Source organism: Trachurus japonicus, chromosome 4 (assembly GCF_045865225.1).
Source record: "Trachurus japonicus isolate A0001 chromosome 4, Traja_1.0".
Lineage (NCBI taxonomy): Eukaryota > Metazoa > Chordata > Actinopteri > Carangiformes > Carangidae > Trachurus > Trachurus japonicus.
In genome coordinates this window covers 35,731,770-35,759,111 of record NC_140910.1, presented here as the reverse complement: position 1 = coordinate 35,759,111, position 27,342 = coordinate 35,731,770, and the positions used below count along the sequence as shown (strand labels likewise).

The following is a 27,342-nucleotide window of genomic DNA, read 5'->3' as shown; positions in this document are numbered from 1 at the left end:
TGCAGTATAAAACTGTAAAATTGGTTAGAAAGACCAACAACTCGGCTATAAAACACATTTAATTCAGTCCACCTTTATCTAATTTTAGACTTTAATTATAGACTTGGTAGTTATTCATAATTTGAGGCTCAAACCTGACAATGAAAAACACAAAAAGCTGTTTTTCTCAGTTTGGCATTTTTTATAGATAGGCTACTGCACTTTACTCCTACTCCCACTCTTTTTGCCCGTGTGTTTAGTGGGAGGCTGGGAGCTCTAACGTCCCACGCTGCGCAGCGCCCTGAACGCAGCGCGGTGACGCTGTGGTGACGTCAGGCCGCTCCGCTGCTTCAGCCTCAGACTCGGATCCATCATGGCGGCGGCCTGCGGTTCTTCCCGGTGGTGTGTGTCCGTGTTGTGTGTCCGCTCGGGGCTGTGGACGCTGTTGTGTTACTGTGTTTACTACTCGCAGGTGTCGGCGGCGCTGGGAGAAGACCCGCTCCGCTGCCAGGACCTCGGCCTGGGACAGTATCCTTTACGAGCCCCGCTGCCGGTCCCTGAACGCCTCACGGAGCTAACGGCTAACGGCTAAAAACAATGACAAAACACGACGTTTACTGCGTGTTACTGAGGGTTTATCTGCGTTATTAACCGGTTATGACCTGATAGGACGGAAACTATGCGTCAGATAGTTTCTTATTGATCCTAAACTGTGTAAATATGAGGAGCAGGAAGTGTTTTACAGCTAAAATACCTAACAACAAGCTAAATTAATACTTAAAAGTGGTCCCTTAACGCCTCATCTATGACACCTGGAGCTAACGACTAAAAACATTGATAAAATACAAGGTTTACTGTGTGTTACTAAGGGTTTAATTAAGTTATTAACCGGTTATGACCTGACAGGACGGAAACTGTGCGTTGGATATTATCTTATTGAATCTAAACTGTGTAAATATGAGGAGCAGGAAGCGTTTTACAGCTAAAATACCTAACAACAAGCTAAATTAACACTTAAAAGTAGGCTATCAGCAATATAAATACGTTAAAACCACAAACTTAAATGTGTTTTATTGGGATTTTATGTGACAGACCAACATAAAGTAGCACGTCGTTATAAAGTGGAAGGAAAATGAGTCATGGTGTTTTTATTTTTTGTGGCTGCTGGCTGATATTTTCTTATTGAACCTATGAGGAGCAGGACGTGTTTTACAGCTAAAATACCTAACAACAAGCTAACAACAACCTAAATTAACACTTAAAAGTAGGCTATCAGCAATATAAACTCAAAGTACGGGAAGTAAAGAGGCTCGTTCTACTGTGAAATGCCCTCTATCACCTAGTATTATCTGTGATTTCCATTATTGTATTGTTTTAATAAGGAAAGTAGTATTCTTTTCCACATTTTGTCACGTTACAACCACAAACTTAATTGTGTTTTATTGGTATTTTATGTGACAGACCAACACAAAGTAGCGCGTCGTTATAAAGTGGAAGGAAAATGATTCATGGTGTTCAAGGATTTTTTACAAATCAAAGCCCAGAACTGAACTTTGTGGCTGCTCAGAGTTGTTGATGTGAAGATGGATGGAGCTAAATCCAGAACAATCATGGAGGAAAAGCTGTTAAAGGCAGCAAACAACTTAAAGCTGGTTTTAACAAAGTGTTGACTCATGGGGGCTCAATACATCTGCACACCACACTTTAAAGTAAAGAAAAATCTTCAACACCATGTACCTTATTTCATTTTAGGAGGTTCCTGAACACATCTGATTTGAGTTAGCGTCTCTAATGATACATGCATGGTTTAACATCTTAGTTTGAACCTCAAACAGTTTAAAAACATAATATTAGAAGTAAAATGTGAGGAAGAAAAATAGAAAGAAAGAAAGGGGGGAAATAAAACAGGATGAAGTGAGGAATATTTTAACTTTTTCTTTCTTTTTTTAAAGAGTTTCTGTCCAAGCCAGGTTTCAGAGTCAGAAACAAAAGTGTGACCCTGTTATGTGGTGAAACAGTTGATTCTCCTTCACTCTGCTCATGTATCTGTGCACCAAGCCGGAGATCGATGAAGCCACTCAGGAGCCGGTGAACTGCAGGGACACGACGGCCTGGGGTGAGTCGCTGAGGGAGGAAGAGGGAGAAATCCACTCGTTGAAACTCTCACTTTTACCCATCAGAGTTAAAGCAGGGTGTCCGCGGAGTCTTGAAAAGTATTAAAAGGTGATAAATCAATTTTGGGAAAATTAAGACCCTTAAAAAGTATTAAAAAGTCTTTTCACAACTTTATAAAGTCTTAAATTTTGAAGGTATTTTTTCTGAATTAGCTGTCCAAGAGTTTGAGTCCTAAAACACATTGTGAAAGTGTGTGAATTTATGCATTTTATTAAAAAACAAAGATGAACCGGTGCATAAAAAAGAAAAGAAGATTGTTGTTTTTGTTTTTTGAGAGTGGAGCAATGTGGTTTTTTTTTTTTTGATAAACTTTGCCTTTGATTTCTTATCCCAGCCTATTTTGAATTCTGTTGTATCATAGTGGTCTAGAGTCTTTATCACAAACTAAAACTGTTCAGTTGAAAGTGTCACTGATGTAAATGGTTACAGCTTGAAGTGGTGGTGAGGTGTTGAAAAATATTGAGAAGGTCTTAAAAAAGTCTTAAAAAGGTTTTAGAATTAACTTCAAGATTCCTGTATAAACCCTGTAAAGGGATAGTTCAACATAATCCCTATAGTCATAGCAGTAGGTTTGTTACCTTTAATTGTCGGTGCAAGCTGTTTTTAGAACGGTGGAGCAGAGCCGTGAGCTGCTCAGAGCTACGCTACGGAGGCTCATTATGGGATTTCTTGGTTTCCCTCATCAAACTCATCAAATACACAATCCAACAACTCCACAACGCTCTGGTGGACAAGTTGTGAGCTGCACATTCACCACGCTATGAGATAATAACACAACGTTACCACACAGAGTTGTTGTAGAGGGAAATACAGAGACTGTTGATGAAAAACTGTCCCTGAAGGCAACGTGCATCAGAGGTTTTACATGAATTTCCCTCTAAAACAACTCTGTGTGGTAACGTTGTGTTATTATCTCATAGCGTGGTGAATGTGCAGCTCACAACTTGTCCACCAGAGCGTTGTGGAGTTGTTGGATTGTGTATTTGATGAGTTTGATGAGGGAAACCAAGAAATCCCATAATGAGCCTCCGTAGCGTAGCTCTGAGCAGCTCACGGCTCTGCTCCACCGTTCTAAAAACAGCTTGCACCGACAATTAAAGGTAACAAACCTACTGCTATGACTATAGGGATTATGGACATGGGACAATCTGACTAAATGTTGCACAAACTACGTGACAGTGTGGTGGTGTAACTGTGTGAACAGTGTTGGGCACGTTAAAGTAATTAGTTACCTGTTATTTTCCCTGTTATAAAAGTAACTAATTACCAGTAAAAGTAACTATTGCGTTACTTTTTATATATAAAATGCTCCAATATGTCAAATTACTTGTTGATCTGGAACTAACCAACTGACTCAGTGTTGATTACTGTTAAAGAAAACAGTAGCAACAATACGACACAGTTAGTAGATGTTTGAGAGGATACACAGGACAATACTGAAGGAAATCTGTGTGTGTGTGTCTGTGTGTGTGTGTGTGTGTGTGTGTGTGTGTTTCTCTGTGTGTGTGTGTGTTTCCAGTCGAGTGCCTCCCGGCTCCGAACATCAGCTGTCGGTTCAAAAACGGGACGGAGTTCAAGTTCAGCGGGAAGGAGGTGGGATTCCTCAAACCCATCACCTGCAGGAACGTGTGAGTGCTCACACACACACACACACACACACACACACACACACACACACACACACACACACACACACACACACACACGCACACACACAGATCTTATGTTTCATTTTCAATTGGTCATTTATCTTGTCGTTGTATTGATTATTGATTATTTAAGCTATATAGTATCACTCCAGTCCGTGGTCTCTGCTCATTCAACCACTCTAAGGGGCGTTGTTCCTCCTTAGAGTGGTAGAATGAGCAGAGATTACACTACTTTACTACATTTTTTAACATCGTAAAAACACACTGCAAAAACTCCAAGAATATTTGTCTCATTTCTAGTCAAAATGAATTTTCTAGTGAAAACAAATCTCATTCTAGTTAAAGGGACAACGAGGAGTTTTGGAAAGCGAAGTGTTCTCATACTACATTTACCATGAGCCTCCAGTGTTTCCGCCACTAATTAAAATAACAAAATAACGATAGAGACAAAACCATAGATTTATCTAAAATGGACCATTAACAAGTGGTAACGTAGATTCATCCACATTAATATCAGACTTTTTTATAACCAAATAGAAACTCCTCGTTGTCCCTTTAAAATAAGACTCATCACATCACACATCTCGATTTTCCTTCCGGGGACATTAAAGACCGGGTAAACCAAGAATAAATATGTGTTTTAAGTTTATAATACCACAGGAAAATATATTATTAACCACTCTGTCAAATTTGGAGGACTAAAAAAGTCGTGAAGTATATAAAATTCTGCATCAAAGTTGTCAATAAATGAGTAGTTTTCTCTGGTTCCGGACGGTGGGGGCGTGTCGCGATATGGTCGTGCTGCAGGCAAAGAAACCAGCCCCATGGTAGGAGAGCTGGACTTCACTGACCGTCTCTGATACACACCCTAGACGTGACCTCAAACACACTCCACCACACACCCCAGTCCTCAGCACTGACACAGCTGATAAACCTAAAGGAAACATTTCTTACCTTCACTCTTGGTGTCTAAAACAGTCCCAGCAGCAGCAGCAGCAGCAGCAGCAGTCATCCAGCTGCAACAGGTTATAATCCACCATGCTGCTCTGTTTACATCTCGTTACCGGTCAGCGTGCTTCATCCATTTGCATTGTGTGAAAAAAATAAAGTTTTTAGCTAACGTTGGCTTAGCTTTAGCTTAGCTTTAGCTTCAAGTGTCCTGACATGAGAAGCAGTAGCAGAGACAGTGAATTATCTCTGGACCTGGTACCGAGTCCAGACCCAGTCCAGACCGCCCGGCGCCGTGACACCGCGTCCGAGCTGAGCAGCAGCCGTGTCCCGGTGGGAGGAGACCGGGGGGAAACAACTCGGTGGAGCCGGGATCAGAAACAGACCGGGGGAAACAACTCGGTGGAGCCGGGATCAGAAACAGACCGGGGGAAACAACTCGGTGGAGCCGGGATCAGAAACAGACCGGGGGAAACAACACGGTGCAGCCGGGAGGCTGCGGCTGCTACCGCGGCTAAAAACTTTTTTTTCTCTTTCACACAATGCAAACGGAGGAAACGGGCAGACCGCGAGTAACGATCAAAACGGGAATAATATCGATCGGTGGATTATTAACTGGATGACTGAAGCTGCTGCTGCCTGTTTTAGACACCAGAGTGAAGGTAAGAAATGGTTTGATCAGCTGTGTGTGTGGTGGACTGAGAGCACAGCGGAGGTTTTTTTTTTTTTTTTTACTGTTTTCTGTCCGTGATTGTACAGTATGGCTGGTCTCCCGTGTGTCTGGTTGTTTGGGGGGAGAGGAGGCTGTTTGGTCGGACAGTGTGTTAATGAGGGAGACTCTGGTCAACAGACGGTGTTGTAGCTGCTGCTGCTGCTGCTGTGTGTGTGTCGTGTGTAACGTTGTGAGGGGTGTGTGACCGGGGGAGTCAGCCTCTCTCCCCGCGGTGACTGCTGTTTATCACGGTGTGAATACGTTAACGTTAGCACTGTAAACTCGTTATATGAAGGAACAGGACAGTAGTGGTCTCCCCTGTGTGTGAACATGACTACGTTTAGTTAGCTGCTGTTTCACGTGTTTCTGCTAGACTGAAGAGCAAGTGGGACGGAAAACCTCTGAAGTCAGTTGGCTGAATGTATTTATACGTAGAGCAGAGCAGGGGGCGGGTTTATGTAAGTATGACCGCTTTACGTAAAGCGGTCATCGATTTAAGCCCGCCCATTCTAAACCTGCACACAGAACAGTCTCTGAGGCCTAGCTCCTCAAGGAAAAGATGAATGGGAAAAATATTTTTTACATGTTTTGAGGGACACATTTAAGAAGATAATTAATATGATAAGAAGAAAAATACTGAATTTGGTTTACCCGGTCTTTAAAGTTTATTTTGATTAATTGATTTCACATTAAAAAGCAGCTTGTTTTTAGACACTTTTTACTTCTTTCAAGCAGATTTTCACTTGAAATAAGTAGAAAAATCTGATAGTGGAGCAAGTTTTTCTTTCTTATTACAAACACAAAAAACTTGCTTTCACTGGCAGATTTTTCTACTTATTTCAAGTGAAAATTAGTTTGAAACAAGTGAAAATGATCTAAAAACAAGTTCATTTTTAGGTGATGAGTCTTATTTTAAGTGGAAAGAGATTAGTTTTGACTAGAAATGAGACATTTTGACAAGAAAAAAGACAAATATTCTTGGAAAGATTTAGAGTTTTTGCAGTGCATCAACTGTCTGTTGCTACGGACTGCAACAGTCTGTTGTCATGGATACATGACAACAACTTCCATTCATACCAGTCATACGTGCCTGAGGCGGAGTGATAGCCTACGCTGTGATAAGGCTTTAGAATAGTAGCCGTGGTAACTGCTCATTATACCACGGTTAACAACCAATCAGATCGCAGGATTTCACCTTTACCTTTTATAATGTAATGTAATTATCCTGTGAATGGAAACTAACAGTTTGTCGTTTCCTCTCAGGAGCGGTTACTCCTACAAAGTGGCTGTGGCTCTGTCGCTGTTCCTGGGCTGGCTCGGAGCGGATCGCTTCTACCTGGGATACCCCGCCCTCGGTACACACACACACACACACACACACACACACACACACACACACACACACACATATACACAAATATCACCAGAAAATACAATTCAGATTTTAATTCTTGGCCTTACACCAACACTCTGAGCTGAGGACGATCATGTGACATGATCAGAAACTTTTGGAGAAATTCAACAGGGAAGCATTTGTGGTCTGTGTGAGGTTTGAAGTGGATGTGAGAGGTTTTTTCAGTCAGTTTTAATCACAGCAGCTCCTGGTGGTCGGAGGAGGAACTGCAGCTGGTAAACATGGCCGACATCGTCCTTTAAAGAGGAACTCTGTAGTATTTCCACCTTAACACAATCCAACAACTCCACAATAACGCTCTGGTGGACAAGTTGTGAGCTGCACATTCACCACGCTATGAGATAATAACACAACGTTACCACACAGAGTTGTTTTAGAGGGAAATACATGTAAAACCACTGATGCGCGTTGCCTTCAGGGACAGTTTTTCATCATCAGTCTCTGTATTTCCCTCTACAACAACTCTGTGTGGTAACGTTGTGTTATTATCTCATAGCGTGGTGAATGTGCAGCTCACAACTTGTCCACCAGAGTGTTGTGGAGTTGTTGGATTGTGTATTTGATGAGTTTGATGAGGGAAACCAAGAAATCCCATAATGAGCCTCCGTAGCGTAGCTCTGAGCAGCTCACGGCTCTGCTCCACCGTTCTAAAAACAGCTTGCACCGACAATTAAAGGTAACGAACCTACTGCTATGACTATAGAGAATGTGAAGCTGACGTCACACCGCTTTTGCGTTGTGGGACGTCGGTGCCATCTTTGGAGGAACGCAAACGTAAACAGAGAGTGGGGGAAAACGGAGGAAAACAAGCAAAAAAAGAGAAAGAAAAAGAGATGAGGAAGACGGACAAAAATAGAATTAAAAAAAGAAATGGAGAAGGGGAAGGGAAACGAAGGAGGAACGTATCGTGATAAACTCAAATTTAACGAGAAACAAAGGGACACAGAGAAACTACGACTTATTAACGGTGTCGATACATTTTGTCGTTAAAGGACTGGATTCAAGACCCAGATTTACTCTCCACTGACTGATCCAGACATGGTCAACTATCTGGTTTTTGGTATTAGTGCATATACTACTGTGGCAGCAGTACTGTCCCACCATGATTACTTTTAAGCGACTTTGGGGAACTTTTTTTAGGGAGACGAGCAGCAAGTGTTTACATCCGCGATCCTCCAAAGATGGCGCCCAACGTCCCACGGTGTGACGTAACTTCACATTCTCTATAGCAGTGATCATCAACTGGCGGCCCGCGCCGAACCTTCCAATCCGGCCCGCGACTGAGTTCTAAAAGTTTACAAGTATTATATTTCTCGGCCTCAATGCGCTGGGAAATGGAGACACGCTCAACGTGTTTGTGTGTGCCTGTGAGCCCCTGCACTGGGATTAGGAAACGCTGCGGTACTCAAAGCACCGTGCATGAAAGTTTAGGGAGCTGGACTGCAGGGTTTTCCCTGTCTGTCTGCAGAGCCGAGCTGCCTGGGTGAGTTTGGCCGCAGCCTTAGTTAAACTGGGTGTGCACGGGCGGCCGTTCAGTAGCGTCTTTTGCGCACTCAAACCCATTCAGTGTAGATGCGCGCCATGCACCCTCTCAAAACAAAAACGATGCGGTAGCGGCGCGTGTTTGATGCCACGCAGTTGTTTTTTTTTCTGTACATCCGCGGTGCACAGCTGCACGGACCTGCTTCTCCCTCTGGTGTTGTGTCCCGGTTCCCCCTCCGCCTGTGTCTCTCCTACTGTTTCCCACTGAGCTCTGCCTGTGTGTGGAAAAACGTCGCCTCCCAGATGTAGAATTACAGAAGAGAAACAAGCATTTATCAGAACCAATTGTCAGCCTCCTTTCATATTGAGGCTGAAAATCACAGGGAAGTCAGCAGTGTAAAGCTCCAGCATGTATCTGAAAGTCAGCTGTCAAGATTTTTCATTTTATATCATACAAAACACCAAAGATGTGTATAAATGAAAATTATGAGCTTACAGGTAAAATAAAATATAAACAACTAAATTAATAGGCAAAAAGGTGAATTTAATTTCAATCTCGGCCTATTTGAATGTCCGGCCCCCAAGGTGTCTGCTGAGAAAGATTCTGGCCCTTCGACAAATATAGTTGATGACCCCTGCTCTATAGGGATTATGGCAATGGGCCAATTTGCCAAAAATGTTGAACTATCCCTTTAAATGTTTCCTTGTTTAGTGTGTATTATTCTCCCGTCTGAATGAAGCGAGTGTGTGTGTGTGTTAGTGTGTTTGTGTGATGTTCAACAACAACAACAACGACGGCTGATTATCAACAGACCGAGTTTCCTCCTCTCATCCTCCGTCTAATGAGACACCTGCAGCTCCACAAAGGCTGAGAGAGAGTGTGTGTGTGTGTGTGTGTGTGTGTGTGTGTGTGTGTGTGTGTGTGTGTGTCTGTGTCTGTGTCTGTGTCTGTGTGTGTGTGTGAACAGCTGCACTGGCGAACAGTTGGCCGACGTCGAGCCAAACCGAGCCGAGCCGAGCCAAGAGCGACTCATCTCAGAACAATCATATTACAGCCGGCAGCGGAAACGAGTCGACACAGATAATCAGATTTAAAGGGATAGTTCACCCAAAAGTGAAATTCCGTGGGCTTCTCTGAGTTACAGGGGGTCTCGGCGTAGCAGTGCATGTCCATATGATGGTTGCAAATGGATACCAACTGTCTTCGTAACAAAAAGACACACCAAAAAACATCCAGATACCTCCATGCTGCTCGTCTGTAATGTCCCTCTTGTATTGAAGCCCCGACATGAGAAATTGTTCAGAAAAAAATTTAAGAAGTCTGTATTTCAAGCTTGTTTTGTAGCGGATTTTGGGTGAACTATCCCTTTAATCAATAAATTGTTTGAACTTGTCGTTTCTACTTTAAAAATGTCTGAAACAATCATTTTAAGATCAGAATGAATTAATTCAACTGTAAAAAAAAACAAAAAAATAAGAAGAAAAAGCGGTAACCAGGGGCAACCGTAGTGACGAGTCTTTGACAGCGACTTCCTCTCGTTGTCTCTCAGGTCTGTTGAAGTTCTGCACCGTCGGCTTCTGTGGAATCGGCACCTTGATCGACTTCGTACTGATCGCCATGCAGGTGAGTCCCAGCTACAGTCTTAGTTACAGTTACTAGTTAGTTACTCCTCAGAAAGCTGTGGGATTACTTTACAAGTTACTACGGTATCTCAATGGAATTTTAAATGGAAAGCAACTGGACTTGGTTATTTGTCCAGGAAGACGTTTCACCGTGAACTGATGAAGCCTCTTGGATGAGAGTTTAAACGTCTTCCCAGACAAATAACCAAGTCCAGGGGCGGGTTGCACCACCTCTTACTAAGTGTTTACTAACCTTAGTAAATGTGTAAGTGTTTACTAAATCAAGATTTAGTCATTACTAAATTAAAATGGATTGCACCAGTTTTACTAGGAATCACGTAGAGCTAGTAATTACTAAGTGTCTACTAAATATTTACACCTACCCTAGGGGTTGTGTAACTGTTTACTAGTTACAGTTTGTCGACACAGGATCAAAACCAACTGAAAAAAAACCCAACAACGACTAGCTTATAACGGCTCGTTTAGAGGTTTGCTTTACAAAACAGAGAACCTGCCGTTAGGAAAAGGCTTTTGAGAGACAGATTTAGATGTATCCACACCACTTTCCGGAGAACGACGCTGGGTGTCGCGATGACACTCCATTCATTACATTTTAGATTAACGTTAGCTGGGCTAACCGTTAGCTGTTAGCCGTTAGCAGTGTCTTAAATAACTCATGACGGCCCATGAAAAAAATATTTTTCCCAGCGGATATCCTAGTTCCAACATGACCGAGCTAACTGGAGTAGTTTCATGTCGTGTCCGACAAGGGGAGGGTTTTGACAGCTGACGTCCTGCTGTTAGTTTGCTGCTGCTGCTGCTGTTAGCTGTCAGCAGCAGCGAAGCTAACGGCTACGATAGCCATGACTAGCTGCAGAGGCGTGCACACAGAAGTGGTGGTGTTTGTTCGGTAATTCGTTTTGTAGACTTGACAAACATCAGATTAGTCAGGGCGGTTTTGGCAGCCCGGAGCCCCCACATTTGGTGCCTACACCGGTGGCTAGCGCTACCAGTTAGCCGCTAACGCTACCAGTTAGCCACTCGCTAGAATGCTACTACGGGGTGAAACGGAAGTTGAAAACCCACTTCCGTTGTGGTGTGACGAAAATAAAGTGGTGGATATGATGACTTTGATACTGGTACTGTCGGTACTGTTTAAATATGCGACCACATAATGCGGATCACGGACATGCTAACGTTAGCTGTGGCAATTTAGCATGGGTCCGAACGGGGCTCTACCTCCGTTGTTACGCTGCGATACTTCACTACGGGGTCGATGCAGAATGTGGTTGGGGACACAATTCAAGTCTACAACGGTACTGTGTGTCGGGTGGCAGTGTGAGTACCTCAACGAGTACGTGCAGCTGCCCGTACAGGCAGAAATACCACAACATTGCCGGCTTCCCGGATGTGGTGGCATGTGTCGCACACTTCAAAATAAAAGCGCCCAGCTGTTCCTGTGTACATTCTGCTCCGCACGCTGATTGGGTAGCCAGGTTGTTGTCGTCACTTAAAGGGATAGTTCAACATTTTGGCAAATTGGCCCATTGCCATAATCGCTATAGTCATAGCAGTAGGTTCGTTACCTTTAATTGTAGGTGTAAGCTATTTTCAGTACGGCGGAGCGCAGCAGCTGGCTGCTCAGAGCTACGCTATGGAGGCTAAGGGAATTTCTTGGTTTCCCTCATTAAACTCATCAAATTCAACATCCCAAAACTCCACAGCGCTTTTGTAGACAAGTTGTGACCTGCACAACCACCACGCTATGAGATAATGACGGAACGATACGAAACTGAGCCGTTTTCGAGGTAAATACAGGGTAAATACGGAGACTGCTTGCTGAAAAACTGTCCCTGAACGCAACGCGCATCAGCGGTTTTGTATGAATTTACCTCGAAAACGGCTCCGTTTCGTATCGTTCCGTCATTATCTCATAGCGTGGTGGTTGTGCAGGTCACAACTTGTCTACAAAAGCGCTGTGGAGTTTTGGGATTTTGTATTTGATGAGTTTAATGAGGGAAACCAAGAAATTCCCTTAGCCTCCATAGCGTAGCTCTGAGCAGCCTGCTGCTGCGCTCCGCTGTACTAAAAATAGCTTACACCTACAATTAAAGGTAACGAACCTACTGCTATTACTAGGGGGATCATGGCGATGGGCCAATTTGCCAAAATGTTGAACTATCCCTTTAATGCGACTAGTAACCTGCTAGTAACCACTTACGCATAACTAGATACGGGATTGCATACACTGGTCTGGTGCAACCGAAATTAGTAAACAACTAGTTGCAAACTAGCTAGTAATTACTAAGGGTTTAGTAGTGGTTTAGTAATTACTAAATCCTGAATTTAGTAAAGAGATACGCCAAACTGGTGCAACCCCACCCTGAAGAGTTCATTTGCAAAAGCAGATAAACGCCATTTTGGAAAAAATGAGCTGAGGCTTTAGGCTTTGTAATTATTCTTTGCATAGTGTTGTTTTCAATAAAACTTTATTTTTTTGAGATAGCCTATGTCTGTTTTGTTACATCTCAAAGTCACTCAACTTTGGTTTGACTGATATCACCTTATTATTATTAATCTTTATTGCAGACACAACAAGCGGTCCATGTAAGCGGTTATGTAAATAAAAAATAAAGAATGAAGATTCTAGAATATTATAAAAACGAGTTATCTGCTTTTGCAAATGAACTCTTCTTTCGATTTAAAATTCCATTGAGATACTATGACCTGGACAAATGAGAATATGCACAGGCTTTACAAGTTACTGCTTCATGAAAGTTAATTAGTCACATGAGAAAAAAAACTTTAGTTTTTAATTTAATTTCTCTTATTTCTGTGGACTCGTGCTTTTTTTTTTTTTTTTTTTTAAAGTATATTTTTTGGCTTTTCATGCCTTTATTTGATAGGACAGTTGAGAGTGTGACAGGAAATGGGAGGCAGAGATGGGGGGAATGACATGCAGGATAGGGCCGTCCGACGCGGGACTCGAACCGGGGCCGCCTGCAGCGAGGACTATAGCCTCAACACATGGGGCGGGTGCTCTACCAACTGAGCTAAACACCGCCCCGGACTCGTGCTTTTATTTTGGCGAGTCAGACACCTGTTTCATCTACCACTGGTCCCATCAATCAATCAGTGGATCAATAAAACACCACAGAAACGTTTGGAAGCTTCCTTTACCTCCAGGGGGGGGAAACAGAGCGCCCGTTTTTCCCACCACATTAACCTGACCTTGAACGCACCACCCTGTCAGCCGACCAATGAGCATGAAGCGTTTAATCCTCCAGTAACGAGCTCATAATGAAGTGGAGATACGTGTCAATAGGTGCGTTTACATGGACACAAATATTCGGAATAAAGGGCGAGACACGAGATTGGGTTCACGAGAACGAGACGAGATTTTAAGAAAACTACAATGACCAAATCTCTGACTGGACCAACAGACTTTTATTTTTCAGCTTTCAGCTGCGTCTTCATCAGGAAGAGATGTGGCGTCCAGAGCATAGACTGTAAAAACATGGCCGTAGCACCGTGACGTCCCCCATTGGTTGTGGGGAGTCGTTGTTGTGACTCCAATATGGCGGCCTGAACAGCGCCATGTTGGATTTACCGGCCGAGAACCCGCCCACTGGCCTCGAAGCAGCTGTCCACGGAGCTGCTCGGACCTGTCACTCAACGTTTCCGCGCCCTAATTGGCCAGAGTTTTAACCTAATAACAGTAAAACTGTAGAGTTAAACCCCTCAGAGTTTTAACCTAATAACGGTCAAACAGTAGAGTTAAACCCCCTCAGAGTTTTAACCTAATAGCGGTCAAAAGGTAGAGTTAAACCCCTCAGAGTTTTAACCTAATAGCGGTCAAAAGGTAGAGTTAAACCCCCTCAGAGTTTTAACCTAATAGCGGTCAAAAGGTAGAGTTAAACCCCCTCAGAGTTTTAACCTGATAACGGTCAAACGGTAGAGTTAAACCCCCTCAGAGTTTTAACCTGATAACGGTCAAACGGTAGAGTTAAACCCCCTCAGAGTTTTAACCTAATAGCGGTCAAAAGGTAGAGTTAAACCCCCTCAGAGTTTTAACCTAATAGCGGTCAAACGGTAGAGTTAAACCCCTCAGAGTTTTAACCTGATAACGGTCAAACGGTAGAGTTAAACCCCTCAGAGTTTTAACCTGATAACGGTCAAACGGTAGAGTTAAACCCCTCAGAGTTTTAACCTGATAACGGTCAAACGGTAGAGTTAAACCCCTCAGAGTTTGAACCTAATAACGGTCAAACGGTAGAGTTAAACCCCTCAGAGTTTGAACCTAATAACGGTCAAACGGTAGAGTTAAACCCCTCAGAGTTTGAACCTGATAACGGTCAAACGGTAGAGTTAAACCCCTCAGAGTTTGAACCTGATAACGGTCAAACGGTAGAGTTAAACCCCTCAGAGTTTGAACCTGATAACGGTCAAACGGTAGAGTTAAACCCCTCAGAGTTTGAACCTGATAACGGTCAAACGGTAGAGTTAAACCCCTCAGAGTTTGAACCTAATAACGGTCAAACGGTAGAGTTAAACCCCTCAGAGTTTTAACCTAATAACGGTCAAACGGTAGAGTTAAACCCCTCAGAGTTTTAACCTAATAACGGTCAAACGGTAGAGTTAAACCCCTCAGAGTTTTAACCTAATAACGGTCAAACGGTAGAGTTAAACCCCTCAGAGTTTTAACCTAATAACGGTCAAACGGTAGAGTTAAACCCCTCAGAGTTTTAACCTAATAACGGTCAAACGGTAGAGTTAAACCCCTCAGAGTTTTAACCTAATAACGGTCAAACGGTAGAGTTAAACCCCTCAGAGTTTTAACCTAATAACGGTCAAACGGTAGAGTTAAACCCCTCAGAGTTTTAACCTAATAACAGCAGTAGAGTTAACCCCCTCAGAGTTTTAACCTAATAACGGTCAAACGGTAGAGTTAAACCCCTCAGAGTTTTAACCTAATAACGGTCAAACGGTAGAGTTAAACCCCTCAGAGTTTTAACCTAATAACGGTCAAACGGTAGAGTTAAACCCCCTCAGAGTTTTAACCTAATAACGGTCAAACGGTAGAGTTAAACCCCTCAGAGTTTTAACCTAATAACGGTCAAACGGTAGAGTTAAACCCCTCAGAGTTTTAACCTAATAACGGTCAAACGGTAGAGTTAAACCCCTCAGAGTTTTAACCTAATAACGGTCAAACGGTAGAGTTAAACCCCCTCAGAGTTTGAACCTAATAACAGTAAAACGGTAGAGTTAAACCCCTCAGAGTTTTAACCTAATAACGGTCAAACGGTAGAGTTAAACCCCTCAGAGTTTTAACCTAATAACGGTCAAACGGTAGAGTTAAACCCCTCAGAGTTTGAACCTAATAACGGTCAAACGGTAGAGTTAAACCCCTCAGAGTTTGAACCTAATAACGGTCAAACGGTAGAGTTAAACCCCTCAGAGTTTTAACCTAATAACGGTCAAACGGTAGAGTTAAACCCCTCAGAGTTTTAACCTAATAACAGCAGTAGAGTTAACCCCCTCAGAGTTTTAACCTAATAACGGTCAAACGGTAGAGTTAAACCCCTGAGAGTTTTAACCTAATAACGGTCAAACGGTAGAGTTAATCCCCTGAGAGTTTTAACCTAATAACGGTCAAACGGTAGAGTTAAACCCCTGAGAGTTTTAACCTAATAACGGTCAAACGGTAGAGTTAAACCCCCTCAGAGTTTTAACCTAATAACGGTCAAACGGTAGAGTTAAACCCCTCAGAGTTTTAACCTAATAACGGTCAAACGGTAGAGTTAAACCCCCTCAGAGTTTTAACCTAATAACGGTCAAACGGTAGAGTTAAACCCCTCAGAGTTTTAACCTAATAACGGTCAAACGGTAGAGTTAAACCCCTCAGAGTTTTAACCTAATAACGGTCAAACGGTAGAGTTAAACCCCTCAGAGTTTTAACCTAATAACGGTCAAACGGTAGAGTTAAACCCCACAGAGTTTTAACCTAATAACGGTCAAACGGTAGAGTTAAACCCCTCAGAGTTTTAACCTAATAACGGTCAAACGGTAGAGTTAAACCCCTCAGAGTTTTAACCTAATAACGGTCAAACGGTAGAGTTAAACCCCTCAGAGTTTTAACCTAATAACGGTCAAACGGTAGAGTTAAACCCCTCAGAGTTTTAACCTAATAACGGTCAAACGGTAGAGTTAAACCCCCTCAGAGTTTTAACCTAATAACGGTCAAACGGTAGAGTTAAACCCCTCAGAGTTTTAACCTAATAACGGTCAAACGGTAGAGTTAAACCCCTCAGAGTTTTAACCTAATAACAGTCAAACGGTAGAGTTAAACCCCCTCAGAGTTTTAACCTAATAACGGTCAAACGGTAGAGTTAAACCCCTCAGAGTTTTAACCTAATAGATAGATAGATAGATAGATAGATTTACTTTATTAATCCCGAAGGAAATTCAGGTGTGGTCAACTGCTCACAGAGAATCAGTCACACACACATACGATAAAAACAGGTTATAAATATCTAAAAAAATAATTATAATAACAATAAATAAAAACTGGAGGTTAGACTGGCTTGAGGACAAGACAAAACCACACACAACAGCAGAAACAGAAACAAGAAGGACAGAAGTGTTCCAGCACTTCTGCCTTTGGATTTCCCCCCACACCGCTTCTTCTGCTACTCCTACTACTACTCCCCCTCCCGCCTCTTCCTCCCACTCAAGGAGTTGTGCAGCCTGATGGCTCGGGGGACAAATGACTTTGCGTATCTTGTGGTTGAACAGTTCAGTGACCGCAGTCTGTTGCTGATGGTGCTCCTCTGCTGGTTAAAGGCAGAGCTCAGTGGATGGTCGGCATTGTTCATGATTGCCCTGAGTCTGGTCAGTGTCCTCTGCTCCGTCACCTCCTCAACAGAGTCCAGCTTCAGGCCCACCACTGAGCCTGCCTTCTTGATGAGCTTGTTCAGCCTCTGGATGTTCCTCTTGCTGCCACTGCCGCCCCAGCAGGACACGGCATAGAACAACACACTAGCCACTACAGAGTTATAAAACATCTGTAGGAGCTTAGTGCAGATGTTAAAGGATGCCAGCCTCCGCAAGAAATAGAGCCTGCTCTGGCCCTTCTTGTAGAGGTGATCAATGTTCTGAGTCCAGTCCAGTTTATTGTCCAGTATGAGTCCGAGGTATTTGTAGCAGGGCACTATCTCAACCTCCTCACCCTCGATGCAGACAGGGAGCGGGGCGGGGGGCTGGCGCCTGAAGTCCAGCACAATCTCCTTTGTTTTGGTGGTGTTCAGGAGCAGCTGGTTCTTCTGGCACCACCCCACAAATTCGCTCACCAGTTCCCTGTATTCCCCCTCCTCATTCTCCCTGATGCAAGCTACAACTGCTGTATCGTCCGAGAACTTCTGCATGTGACAGAGCTCAGAGTTGTGTTGGAAATCAGCGGTGTACAAGGTGAAGAGGATGGGGGACAGCACGGTCCCCTGCGGAGCTCCAGTGCTGCTGGTGATGGTGCTGGAAATACTGCTGCCGATCCTAACAAATTGTGGTCTGTTGGTCAGGTAGTCAGTTATCCAGGAGATGAGGAGGGGGTCCACCTGCATGGTGGATAGTTTTTCCTGCAGTCGTGGGGGCTGAATGGTATTAAATGCGCTTGAGAAGTCGAAAAAAAGAATCCTCACAGCGCAGCCTCCCTCCTCGAGATAGGAGTGGGTCCGATGGAGAAGGTACAGGACAGCATCCTCCACTCCTATCCTCTCCCTGTAGGCAAACTGGAGTGGGTCCTGGGTCTGCTGCACCTGTGACCTCAGACGATGTAGTACCAGCTTCTCCAATGACTTCATGACCTGTGAGGTGAGGGCGATGGGACGGAAGTCGTTGGGGTCCTTGGGGTGTCTTGTCTTGGGGACGGGGACGATGCAGGATGTTTTCCACACTGAGGGGACTTTCCCCAGGTGCAGGCTCAGGTTGAATACGTGCTGGAGAGGGTCTCCGAGCTCCTCAGCACAGGCTCTCAGAAGCCTCGGGCTCACCAGGTCGGGGCCAGCTGCTTTCCTGGGGTTGAGTCTCTTCAACACCCCTCTCACCTGATGAGCAGTAATGAGGGGGGGGTCAGGTGGGGTGGGGTGAGGGGGTGATGTGGTGAGAGTGGACCCTAGGGATGGGCGGGACAGTCCGGTGGGAGATGGTGGTTGGGGGGGCTGGGGACGTGGGCTGATGGAGGGAAGGGGGAGACCTGCTGGAGGAGGGGGGGAGTGATCAGGTAGGGAGGGAGGGGCAGGGGGGTGGGGGGCTGCCAGCTGTTGATGGATCGATGCAGTTGTGGTTGGTGTGGGGGTGGTAATAACAGTCAAACGGTAGAGTTAAACCCCCTCAGAGTGTGTGTGGGGGTAGAAACTATCGGTTGAGACCAGAAAACGTTGTGACACCAGGCTTTTAACATGTTTATTGAGGATGTAAAGTGGGTGATTTTAACATGGGGGTCTATGGAGAATGCTGCTTTCTGACACCAGCCCCCAGAGGAAGAAGAGGGGATTGCAGCTTGTTGAACGAGGAAGTGACTTCACTTCTCAGACCCACAACAACAACTGCCCCCTTGGTCTCCAGACTGATCCCAGACCAGTTCTGCTCCACATCAGCTCCTTGTTTCCTGCTGGTTTCACCTCCTCTGTCAGACCGACACCTCATATTTTAGCAGCTAACTGCCCGGCTGGAGGGGGGGAGGAGGAAGAGGAGGAGGAGGAAGGAGGAGGAGAAGGAGGCTGATGAATAAACAGGCGTCGGCCTTCTGATTATTATTTACGCCCATCCATCCATCCATCCATCCATCCATCGCGTCTCTCTGAGCCCCCGGGATGAATGATGCTTCCAGAAGTTTCTAATGGACTGAGAGAGAGATGGAGCAGACGGATGGAGAGAGAGAGAGAGATGGAGCAGACGGATGGAGAGAGAGAGAGACGGAGCAGACGGATGGAGAGAGAGAGAGGGAAACACGGAGCAGACGGATGGAGAGAGGGAAACACGGAGGTGAAGGGACGAATCACTCCGTCCTGTTGAAGTGCTTTAGATAATAGAGGCTGGAAATCCATCACAGGGAGGAGGGAAGGAGGGAGGGATTGTTGAGAGAGAGAGGGATGGACAGTTGGATGGATGGATGGAGAGATGGATGGACAGATTGTTGGTTGGATGGATGGAGGAATGGATGGATGGATGGATGGACGAATGGTTGGTTGGATGGATGGACGAATGGTTGGATGGATAGATGGTGGATGGATGGATGGACAGATGGATGGTTGGTTGGATGGATGGATGGATAGATGGTGGATGGATGGATGGACGGATGGTTGGTTGGATGGATGGATGGACGAATGGATGGATGGATAGATGGTGGATGGACAGATGGATGGTTGGTTGGTTGGATGGATGGAGCGATGGATGGATGGATGGATGGACGGATGGTTGGTTGGATGGATGGATGGATAGATGGTGGATGGATGGATGGACGGATGGTTGGTTGGATGGAGGGATGGATTGATGGTGGATGGATGGATGGATGGATGGACGGATGGTTGGTTGGATGGATGGACGAATGGATGGATGGATGGTTGGTTGGATGGAGGGATGGTTGGTTGGACGAATGGTTGGATGGATGGATGGATGGATGGATGAATAATATAATATAGTGTGAATGATTAGTTCCCAAAGCCTGTCTGTGAACAGTGATGTGTGAATGTGTGTGAATGATTAGTTCCCAAAGCCTGTCTGTGAACAGTGATGTGTGAATGATTAGTTCCCAAAGCCTGTCTGTGAACAGTGCTGTATGAATGTGTGTGAATGATTAGTTCCCAAAGCCTGTCTGTGAACAGTGATGTGTGAATGATTAGTTCCCAAAGCCTGTCTGTGAACAGTGCTGTATGAATGTGTGTGAATGATTAGTTCCCAAAGCCTGTCTGTGAACAGTGATGTGTGAATGTGTGTGAATGATTAGTTCCCAAAGCCTGTCTGTGAACAGTGCTGTATGAATGTGTGTGAATGATTAGTTCCCAAAGCCTGTCTGTGAACAGTGCTGTATGAATGTGTGTGAATGATTAGTTCCCAAAGCCTGTCTGTGAACAGTGCTGTATGAATGTGTGTGAATGATTAGTTCCCAAAGCCTGTCTGTGAACAGTGATGTGTGAATGATTAGTTCCCAAAGCCTGTCTGTGAACAGTGATGTGTGAATGTGTGTGAATGATTAGTTCCCAAAGCCTGTCTGTGAACAGTGATGTGTGAATGATTAGTTCCCAAAGCCTGTCTGTGAACAGTGCTGTATGAATGTGTGTGGATGATTAGTTCCCAAAGCCTGTCTGTGAACAGTGATGTGTGAATGATTAGTTCCCAAAGCCTGTCTGTGAACAGTGCTGTATGAATGTGTGTGAATGATTAGTTCCCAAAGCCTGTCTGTGAACAGTGCTGTATGAATGTGTGTGAATGATTAGTTCCCAAAGCCTGTCTGTGAACAGTGATGTGTGAATGTGTGTGAATGATTAGTTCCCAAAGCCTGTCTGTGAACAGTGATGTGTGAATGTGTGTGAATGATTAGTTCCCAAAGCCTGTCTGTGAACAGTGATGTGTGAATGTGTGTGAATGATTAGTTCCCAAAGCCTGTCTGTGAACAGTGATGTGTGAATGTGTGTGAATGATTAGTTCCCAAAGCCTGTCTGTGAACAGTGATGTGTGAATGTGTGTGAATGATTAGTTCCCAAAGCCTGTCTGTGAACAGTGATGTATGAATGTGTGTGAATGATTAGTTCCCAAAGCCTGTCTGTGAACAGAGCTGTATGAATGTGTGTGAATGATTAGTTCCCAAAGCCTGTCTGTGAACAGTGCTGTATGAATGTGTGTGAATGATTAGTTCCCAAAGCCTGTCTGTGAACAGTGCTGTATGAATGTGTGTGAATGATTAGTTCCCAAAGCCTGTCTGTGAACAGAGCTGTATGAATGTGTGTGAATGATTAGTTCCCAAAGCCTGTCTGTGAACAGTGCTGTGTGAATGTCTGTGAATGATTAGTTCCCAAAGCCTGTCTGCGAACAGTGCTGTATGAATGTGTGTGAATGATTAGTTCCCAAAGCCTGTCTGCGAACAGTGCTGTATGAATGTGTGTGAATGATTAGTTCCCAAAGCCTGTCTGCGAACAGTGCTGTATGAATGTGTGTGAATGATTAGTTCCCAAAGCCTGTCTGTGAACAGTGCTGTATGAATGTGTGTGAATGATTAGTTCCCAAAGCCTGTCTGTGAACAGTGCTGTATGAATGTGTGTGAATGATTAGTTCCCAAAGCCTGTCTGTGAACAGTGCTGTGTGAATGTGTGTGAATGATTAGTTCCCAAAGCCTGTCTGTGAACAGTGCTGTGTGAATGTGTGTGAATGATTAGTTCCCAAAGCCTGTCTGTGAACAGAGCTGTATGAATGTGTGTGAATGATTAGTTCCCAAAGCCTGTCTGTGAACAGAGCTGTATGAATGTGTGTGAAAGGGTGAATGTGACTGTTACATTGTAAAGCGCTTTGAGTGGTCCAAGTGACTAGAAAAGGGCTATATACTGTAAGTGCAAGTCCATTTACCATTTAGAAAAAATAGAAAACCTGCTATTACGATGAATGGAAGTCTATTTTAGGAAAGGCGGGTGTAACCATTGTTGTTGTTGTTGTTGTTGTTGTTGCAGATCGTGGGTCCAGCAGACGGGTCCAACTACATCGTGGATTACTACGGCGCCCGGCTGACTCGCCTCTCCATCACCAACCAGACCTACAGGAAGCCTCACCTGGCCCTCTGAACACACTCACACACACACACACAGGTAGGTGAAGGGTCAGACACACACCTGAAACACACACACACACACACACACACACACACACACACACACCTGAGCAGGTTAACAGGAAGTAGAGAGAAGAACAGGAACGATCTGAAAACCACTCAGTTCAGTTACAAGAAAACCACACAGACGATTCAACAAAGTCTTTACTACGTTGAGGCTTCCTTATAGTTTGATTGGTTGATTGATTTACTCCATTGCTCTGTTTACTTGGTGAGTTAATGAGTCAGTGAGTTAAAGGGACAACCAGGAGTTTCTATCTGGTTATAAAAAAGTCTGATATGAATGTGGATGAATCTCCGTTACCACTTGTTAATGGCTCCATTTTAGATAAATCTATGGTTTTGTCTCTATGGTTATTTTGTTATTATTAGTGGTGGTGGAAATGCTGGGCGAGCCGACCAGCGTTTCTTTACTTTCGGTTTCGTGGCGAGTCATGAGAATAACGCCGCCGTATGAATCTCCGTTTATGGTGGGAACTACGACGGTATGTGATCGTCTTCCAACCTCTGACTTTAATTCTTGATGAATGAAAACATGAGTCTGTCTTGCGCCGGTCAAAGAATTTCACGGTGCGGAGGCTCAGAAATGTAGTGTGGAAACACTTCACTTTAACAAAACTCCTGGTTGTCCCTTTAATATTATGTTTTGGTTTTTTTTTAGATAGGTGATAGACTTCAGAGTTTTGTTTTGAAGTGACTGGGGTTTGGTTTTATTTATCTGTGAACAAACAGTGACGTTGTGATTATTGTTGTGTGTTAATTAAACTGGAGTCTAATTAGTTTGATACTGAATGAGCTTCTCTCTCTCTGTTTCTCTCTGTTTCTGTTTCTCTCTGTTTCTGTTTCTCTCTGTTTCTCTAGGTCTCTCCATCAGTCATGTGACCACTACATCTTCCTGAGATCAACTTTATCGACACACCGAGTGTGAACGTTAACGAACTTCAGTCTGAATCATTTTTCCCGCCTCTTGTTTTCAGGTGGATTCAGTCACTTCACATTTCCCTCCTCACATCTGTCCAGCTGTTCATCTGTCCGGCTGTTCATCTGTTCATCTGTTCAGCCTGTGTTTGCTTTATTTATGACCATTTCTGTTTTTATTTGTCTATAAGTTATGGTGTTTTTCCTTCAAACTTGACTTTGTAAATAAATTTTCTTTTTGTGTTAATACACCAACATTGACTTGTCCTTTGTTAAATGTCTCAGACCTCATGGCTGTTTAAACTTATCATTATTATCACTGTTATTATTATTATATTTATATAGAAACTTTGGTAAAAACTTAAAATTGACTTTACAGAGAAATATCTTTGGGGATAAAACATGTTATCAATACGATTTAAAACCACCACCACCTCCTTCATGAGACCTTTAAATGTTTTAAACTCTGATATTCATTCGTCTTATGAACACATTTCCAATAAATTAAATAACTTCTTTCATACATTCGGAAGAAAACTTTGAGTTTGAAGCTTCCACTTGGTGAAATGAACAACAGCCAGGGCCGGCCCCTGGTATAAACCCTCTATGTGGTTGTTTAGTGCCACAGCCGTTAGGTGGGGGGCCACATGATCAGAAAGGTACCGGGGTTCATCAAGTCATTTAAACATCCTGAGGTCTGCACGTGCAGCTATGAGCTTTATATGTAATGTGAAGTCAATATTCAGCTTCTTTTATCTCACATTTGAGACATTTGGTGAAAATAGAACGGCAGAATGACAACATTTGTGCTCAAAAAGCAATCTTACAAAATGTCATTTTAGACTTGTTTTCTACACGTATCTATTACTGTATTCATATCCTATTTCAAGCACCAAAACAGTTCATTCTCATGACTGAAGGAGTGTTTTCACAAGGGATTGGACGTTTTTTTTCAAAAAGCAGACCTCAAATTTCCAGCATTTGTCCTAAATTATTTCTTTCTACAGTGTTCTAGGACAAACTGGCCTCAGTGTGCTTACAGCGGAGGTTCTAATATTTAGACATAAAACACTTGAGTATTGTTACATCTGCAAGTATCTTAAAAAGATACATTTAAGAAAATATGTAAAAGTCAAGAAAATGGCCTCAAACCTCAGAGGGATAAACACGTCTGTATTCAGTTTTAACCAGTGATTTGGTGTTTGTCTTAGAGTGCAGGGCCACAAACAAAAACCTGGTTTAGGGGGCCACCAACATCCTAGGGCCGGCCCTGCTGACAGGCAGCAGAGAGTTTTATATCTGTTTAGTTTGTGACGAGGTGACAGTGAAGGCATCACGACGAGGTGACAGTGAAGGCATCACGACGAGGTGACAGTGAAGGCATCACGACGAGGTGACAGTGAAGGCATCACGACTGAAACACTTGAACGCCTCTGAAGAGCAGCAGCTGATTGTGTTGAGGGAAAAACAATAATAATCAGCTCATGAAAACACACAACGTGGTGACGGTGACGGTGGTGAACGTGTGAATCTGTTTCCACGGCAGCGAGTTCCTTCTCTCTAATTATTACTCACACACCGGGCACAGTGTGTGTGTGTGTGTGTGTGTGTGTGTGTGTGTGTGTGTCCTGTGAAGCGTGGTACAGTATGATAATTGAATTTTGATGAAAGCCACATGGCTGCTACCTCGACGTGAGAAAACACACACACACACACACACACACACACTCTGGTCCAGGGGAGTGTCTCTATAGTTTCAGTATATTGTGTGTGTGTGTGAGTGAGCAGGGCCGTTGCTATGAATTCTGGGCCCCCTTAAAGAATACTAAAGTGGGCCCCTCCCCCTAACTTTTCCTCTTTTTTTTCTTAGACTACGTATGTATTATCGTTTTTTATTTAGCCTTCTTTGTTTTGATGCTAATGCAGCATTACACTGCAAAAACTCAAGTATCTGAGCAAGAATATTTGTCTTATTTCTAGTCAAAATGTCATTTCTAGTCAAAACAAATCTCATTCTACTTCATACGCACATCACATTAAAAGCAGCTTGTTTTTAGACACTTTTTACTTCTTTCAAGCAGATTTTCACTTGGAATAAGTAGAAAAATCTGATAGTGGAGCAAGTTTTTCTTCCTTATTACAAACACAAAAAACTTACTTTCACTGACAGATTTTTCTATTTATTGTGAATTTAAGTGAAAATGATCTAAAAACAAGTTAATTTTTAGGTGATGAGTCTTATTTTAAGTGGAAAGAGATTAGTTTTGACTAGAAATGAGACATTTGGACAAGAAATAAGACAAATATTCTTGGAAAGATGTTGAGTTTTTACAGTGTACTATGAGTATTAGTCAGGGTCTTACGCAGAATAATTCAGTCATACAAAGATTAGACTACTGGGGTTTTTTATGGGCCCCACTGGGCGCTGGGCCCCTAGAGTTATCATCACCTTTCTCCCCTAGACAACGGCCCTGTGTGTGTGTGTGTGTGTGTGTGTGTGTGTGTGTGTGTGTGTGTGTGTGTGTGTGTGTGTGTGTGTGTGTGTGTGTGTGTGTGTGTGTGTGTGTGTGTGTGTGTGTGTGTGTGTTTCCTTCATGATGTCAGTGTGACGACGTCTCTCTTTGTTCTTCACGAGACGTTCAAGGTGGTAATGGTGGTAAAGTGTCAGACAGGTGATGTCATGTCAGGTCATGTGATGTTGTCATGGAGACGGACAGCTGTCAATCACAGCTGCAGGATGCTTCTCCGTTCCTTGATGCTGTTACCAGACTTTAGACTTTATTTATTTGCACATATAGGGGAGAGTGGGGTAAGATGAGCCAGTGGGTAAGTTGACCCACCCCTTGTTTCTAGGAAACTATAGGAAAAAGTTAGCATGTGACCAAATATTAGGGAGGCAGGCATCATTTCATGGAGTCTGTGAAGATTAGAACCACGTGAGTAAAGTGGTTTAACATTTATGACCAAAAAATCATTTTTCACTCTCGAGAGTGAATTTTGTCGATCATAAGTTTCATGAGAATTGTGTTTAGACTAAAAGAGATGATTGTAAATCTGTTTTATACATGGGTTGTGGTATCTATGAGCTACAACATGAGGTAGTAAACCTAGCATGAAACTGCACCATTTTTTTTTTTTTTTTTAAGTATATTTTTCGGCTTTTTGCCTTTATTTGATAGTGATGACAGTAGAGATAGACAGGAAATGGGGAGGCAGAGAGAGGGGGAATGACACGCAGGAAAGGTCTGCCCGACGCGGGATTCGAACCGGGGACGCCTGCGGCGAGGACTGTAGCCTCTACATGGGGCGGCCGCTCTACCCACTGCGCCACGCACCGCCCCAAAAACTGCACCATTTTAGCTGTGAGAGCAATAAACCCAAGCTAAGGTAGCTGTGGGGTAAGTTGATCCATCTGGCCAGGGGTAAGTTGAGCCACCTATCCTATACACTTAATGAATGTATTCTGGCTGTATATGTCCAAATGATTAAATCAAGATTCTGTATGTTTGTGATTACAGTAAGTATGTTCCTATAAACAGGAAAAGTTGTTTATAGTGAGGCCAAACTTTACTTTCAAAGAAAAATCTCTGGGATTCTTCCCAAGATGCCACGTAATCACAAAACTCCCCAAATCTCAGTGAGTTGGTGGCTCAGCAGGAAGTCCCTGCAGTTTGTGTTCACCTGTAGCCTGGACAGATGAAATATTAAGTAAAGGGGGAGGTAGGAGATGGATGGAAGGAAAGAAGGGGGGGTTGATCAATTAACCCCACTCCTATGGTCAACTTACCCCAAGACCACTTTTTTTGAACATGCTATATTTTAAAAACAGTTATATTTACACTCATTCTGGATGCAAAACATCCTGAAATATATGCAGATGTGTTAGTTAGCAACAAAACTATAATTGTCTTGATGTAGAGATCCTGAATACAAAAAGTGGCTCAACTTACCCCACTCTCCCCTAATATAGAACAAAACATTTACTTATCTCTCTTACTAGTAAGAAAGATACGAAAAAAGAAATGTGCAGGTGAGGTCTGAAACCCAAAAGGCTTCTAACACGACCTCACCTTGATCTAACAAATAATTGCAGAAAAGAAATAATAATCACATACCTTGTGCAAGGTAGAGAAATAGAATAAAAATTGTTTTAAAAAGAAAGAAAAAATAGAGAAAGGGAAGATATTGATAGTAAAAATAATAGTAGTAGTAATGATAACAACACTAAATAAATAAATGAACGAAAAGAGATGAGAAAAGAAAGCGAGACAAAAGAAGAAAGCGGTCGGTGACTGTAACATTGAAATGACCGATCTCACTCAAACTGTTTTTCAAGTCTGGAAACATTAAACTGAAAGAAACAAAGCAAGAAAGAAGAAAATGAGTAAGAATAAAAGAATGAACAAACGAAAGAAAAACAGAACGAGAGAAAGAAGAAAGAAAGAGCAAATTAATGGACTAAAGAAATTAAAAAGTGGATGAAAGTGAAGAAGAAAACGAGAAAGAAGAAAAGGATGAACACATTAAAGAAAGAAAAAGAAACAAACAAGAAATTAGATGAAGAAACAAA

General features: G+C 43.3%; 1 protein-coding gene across 1 annotated transcript; it reads left to right on the top strand.

Annotated features, from left to right (window-relative positions):
- Positions 1–337: 337 nt before the first annotated feature.
- tm2d1 (TM2 domain containing 1) lies at positions 338–23,023 on the top strand. Its single transcript, XM_085775492.1, has 7 exons — positions 338–507; positions 2,022–2,095; positions 3,674–3,782; positions 6,727–6,818; positions 9,910–9,983; positions 21,697–21,831; positions 22,716–23,023. The coding sequence occupies exons 1-6, from the start codon at positions 353–355 to the stop codon at positions 21,805–21,807; spliced, it is 615 nt and encodes a 204-aa protein (XP_085631618.1). The 5' UTR covers positions 338–352; the 3' UTR covers positions 21,808–21,831; positions 22,716–23,023.
- Positions 23,024–27,342: the final 4,319 nt, after the last annotated feature.

What these genes read in the sequence shown, in the direction of transcription:
- tm2d1 (XM_085775492.1), top strand. Translation starts at nt 353, where the DNA reads ATGGCGGCGGCCTGCGGTTCTTCCCGGTGGTGTGTGTCCGTGTTGTGT. An exon ending in CAGGACCTCGGCCTGGGACA is followed by an intron (nt 508 to 2,021) that starts GTATCCTTTACG and finishes CACTCTGCTCAT; the next exon opens with GTATCTGTGCACCAAGCCGG. An exon ending in CCTGGGATACCCCGCCCTCG is followed by an intron (nt 6,819 to 9,909) that starts GTACACACACAC and finishes GTTGTCTCTCAG; the next exon opens with GTCTGTTGAAGTTCTGCACC.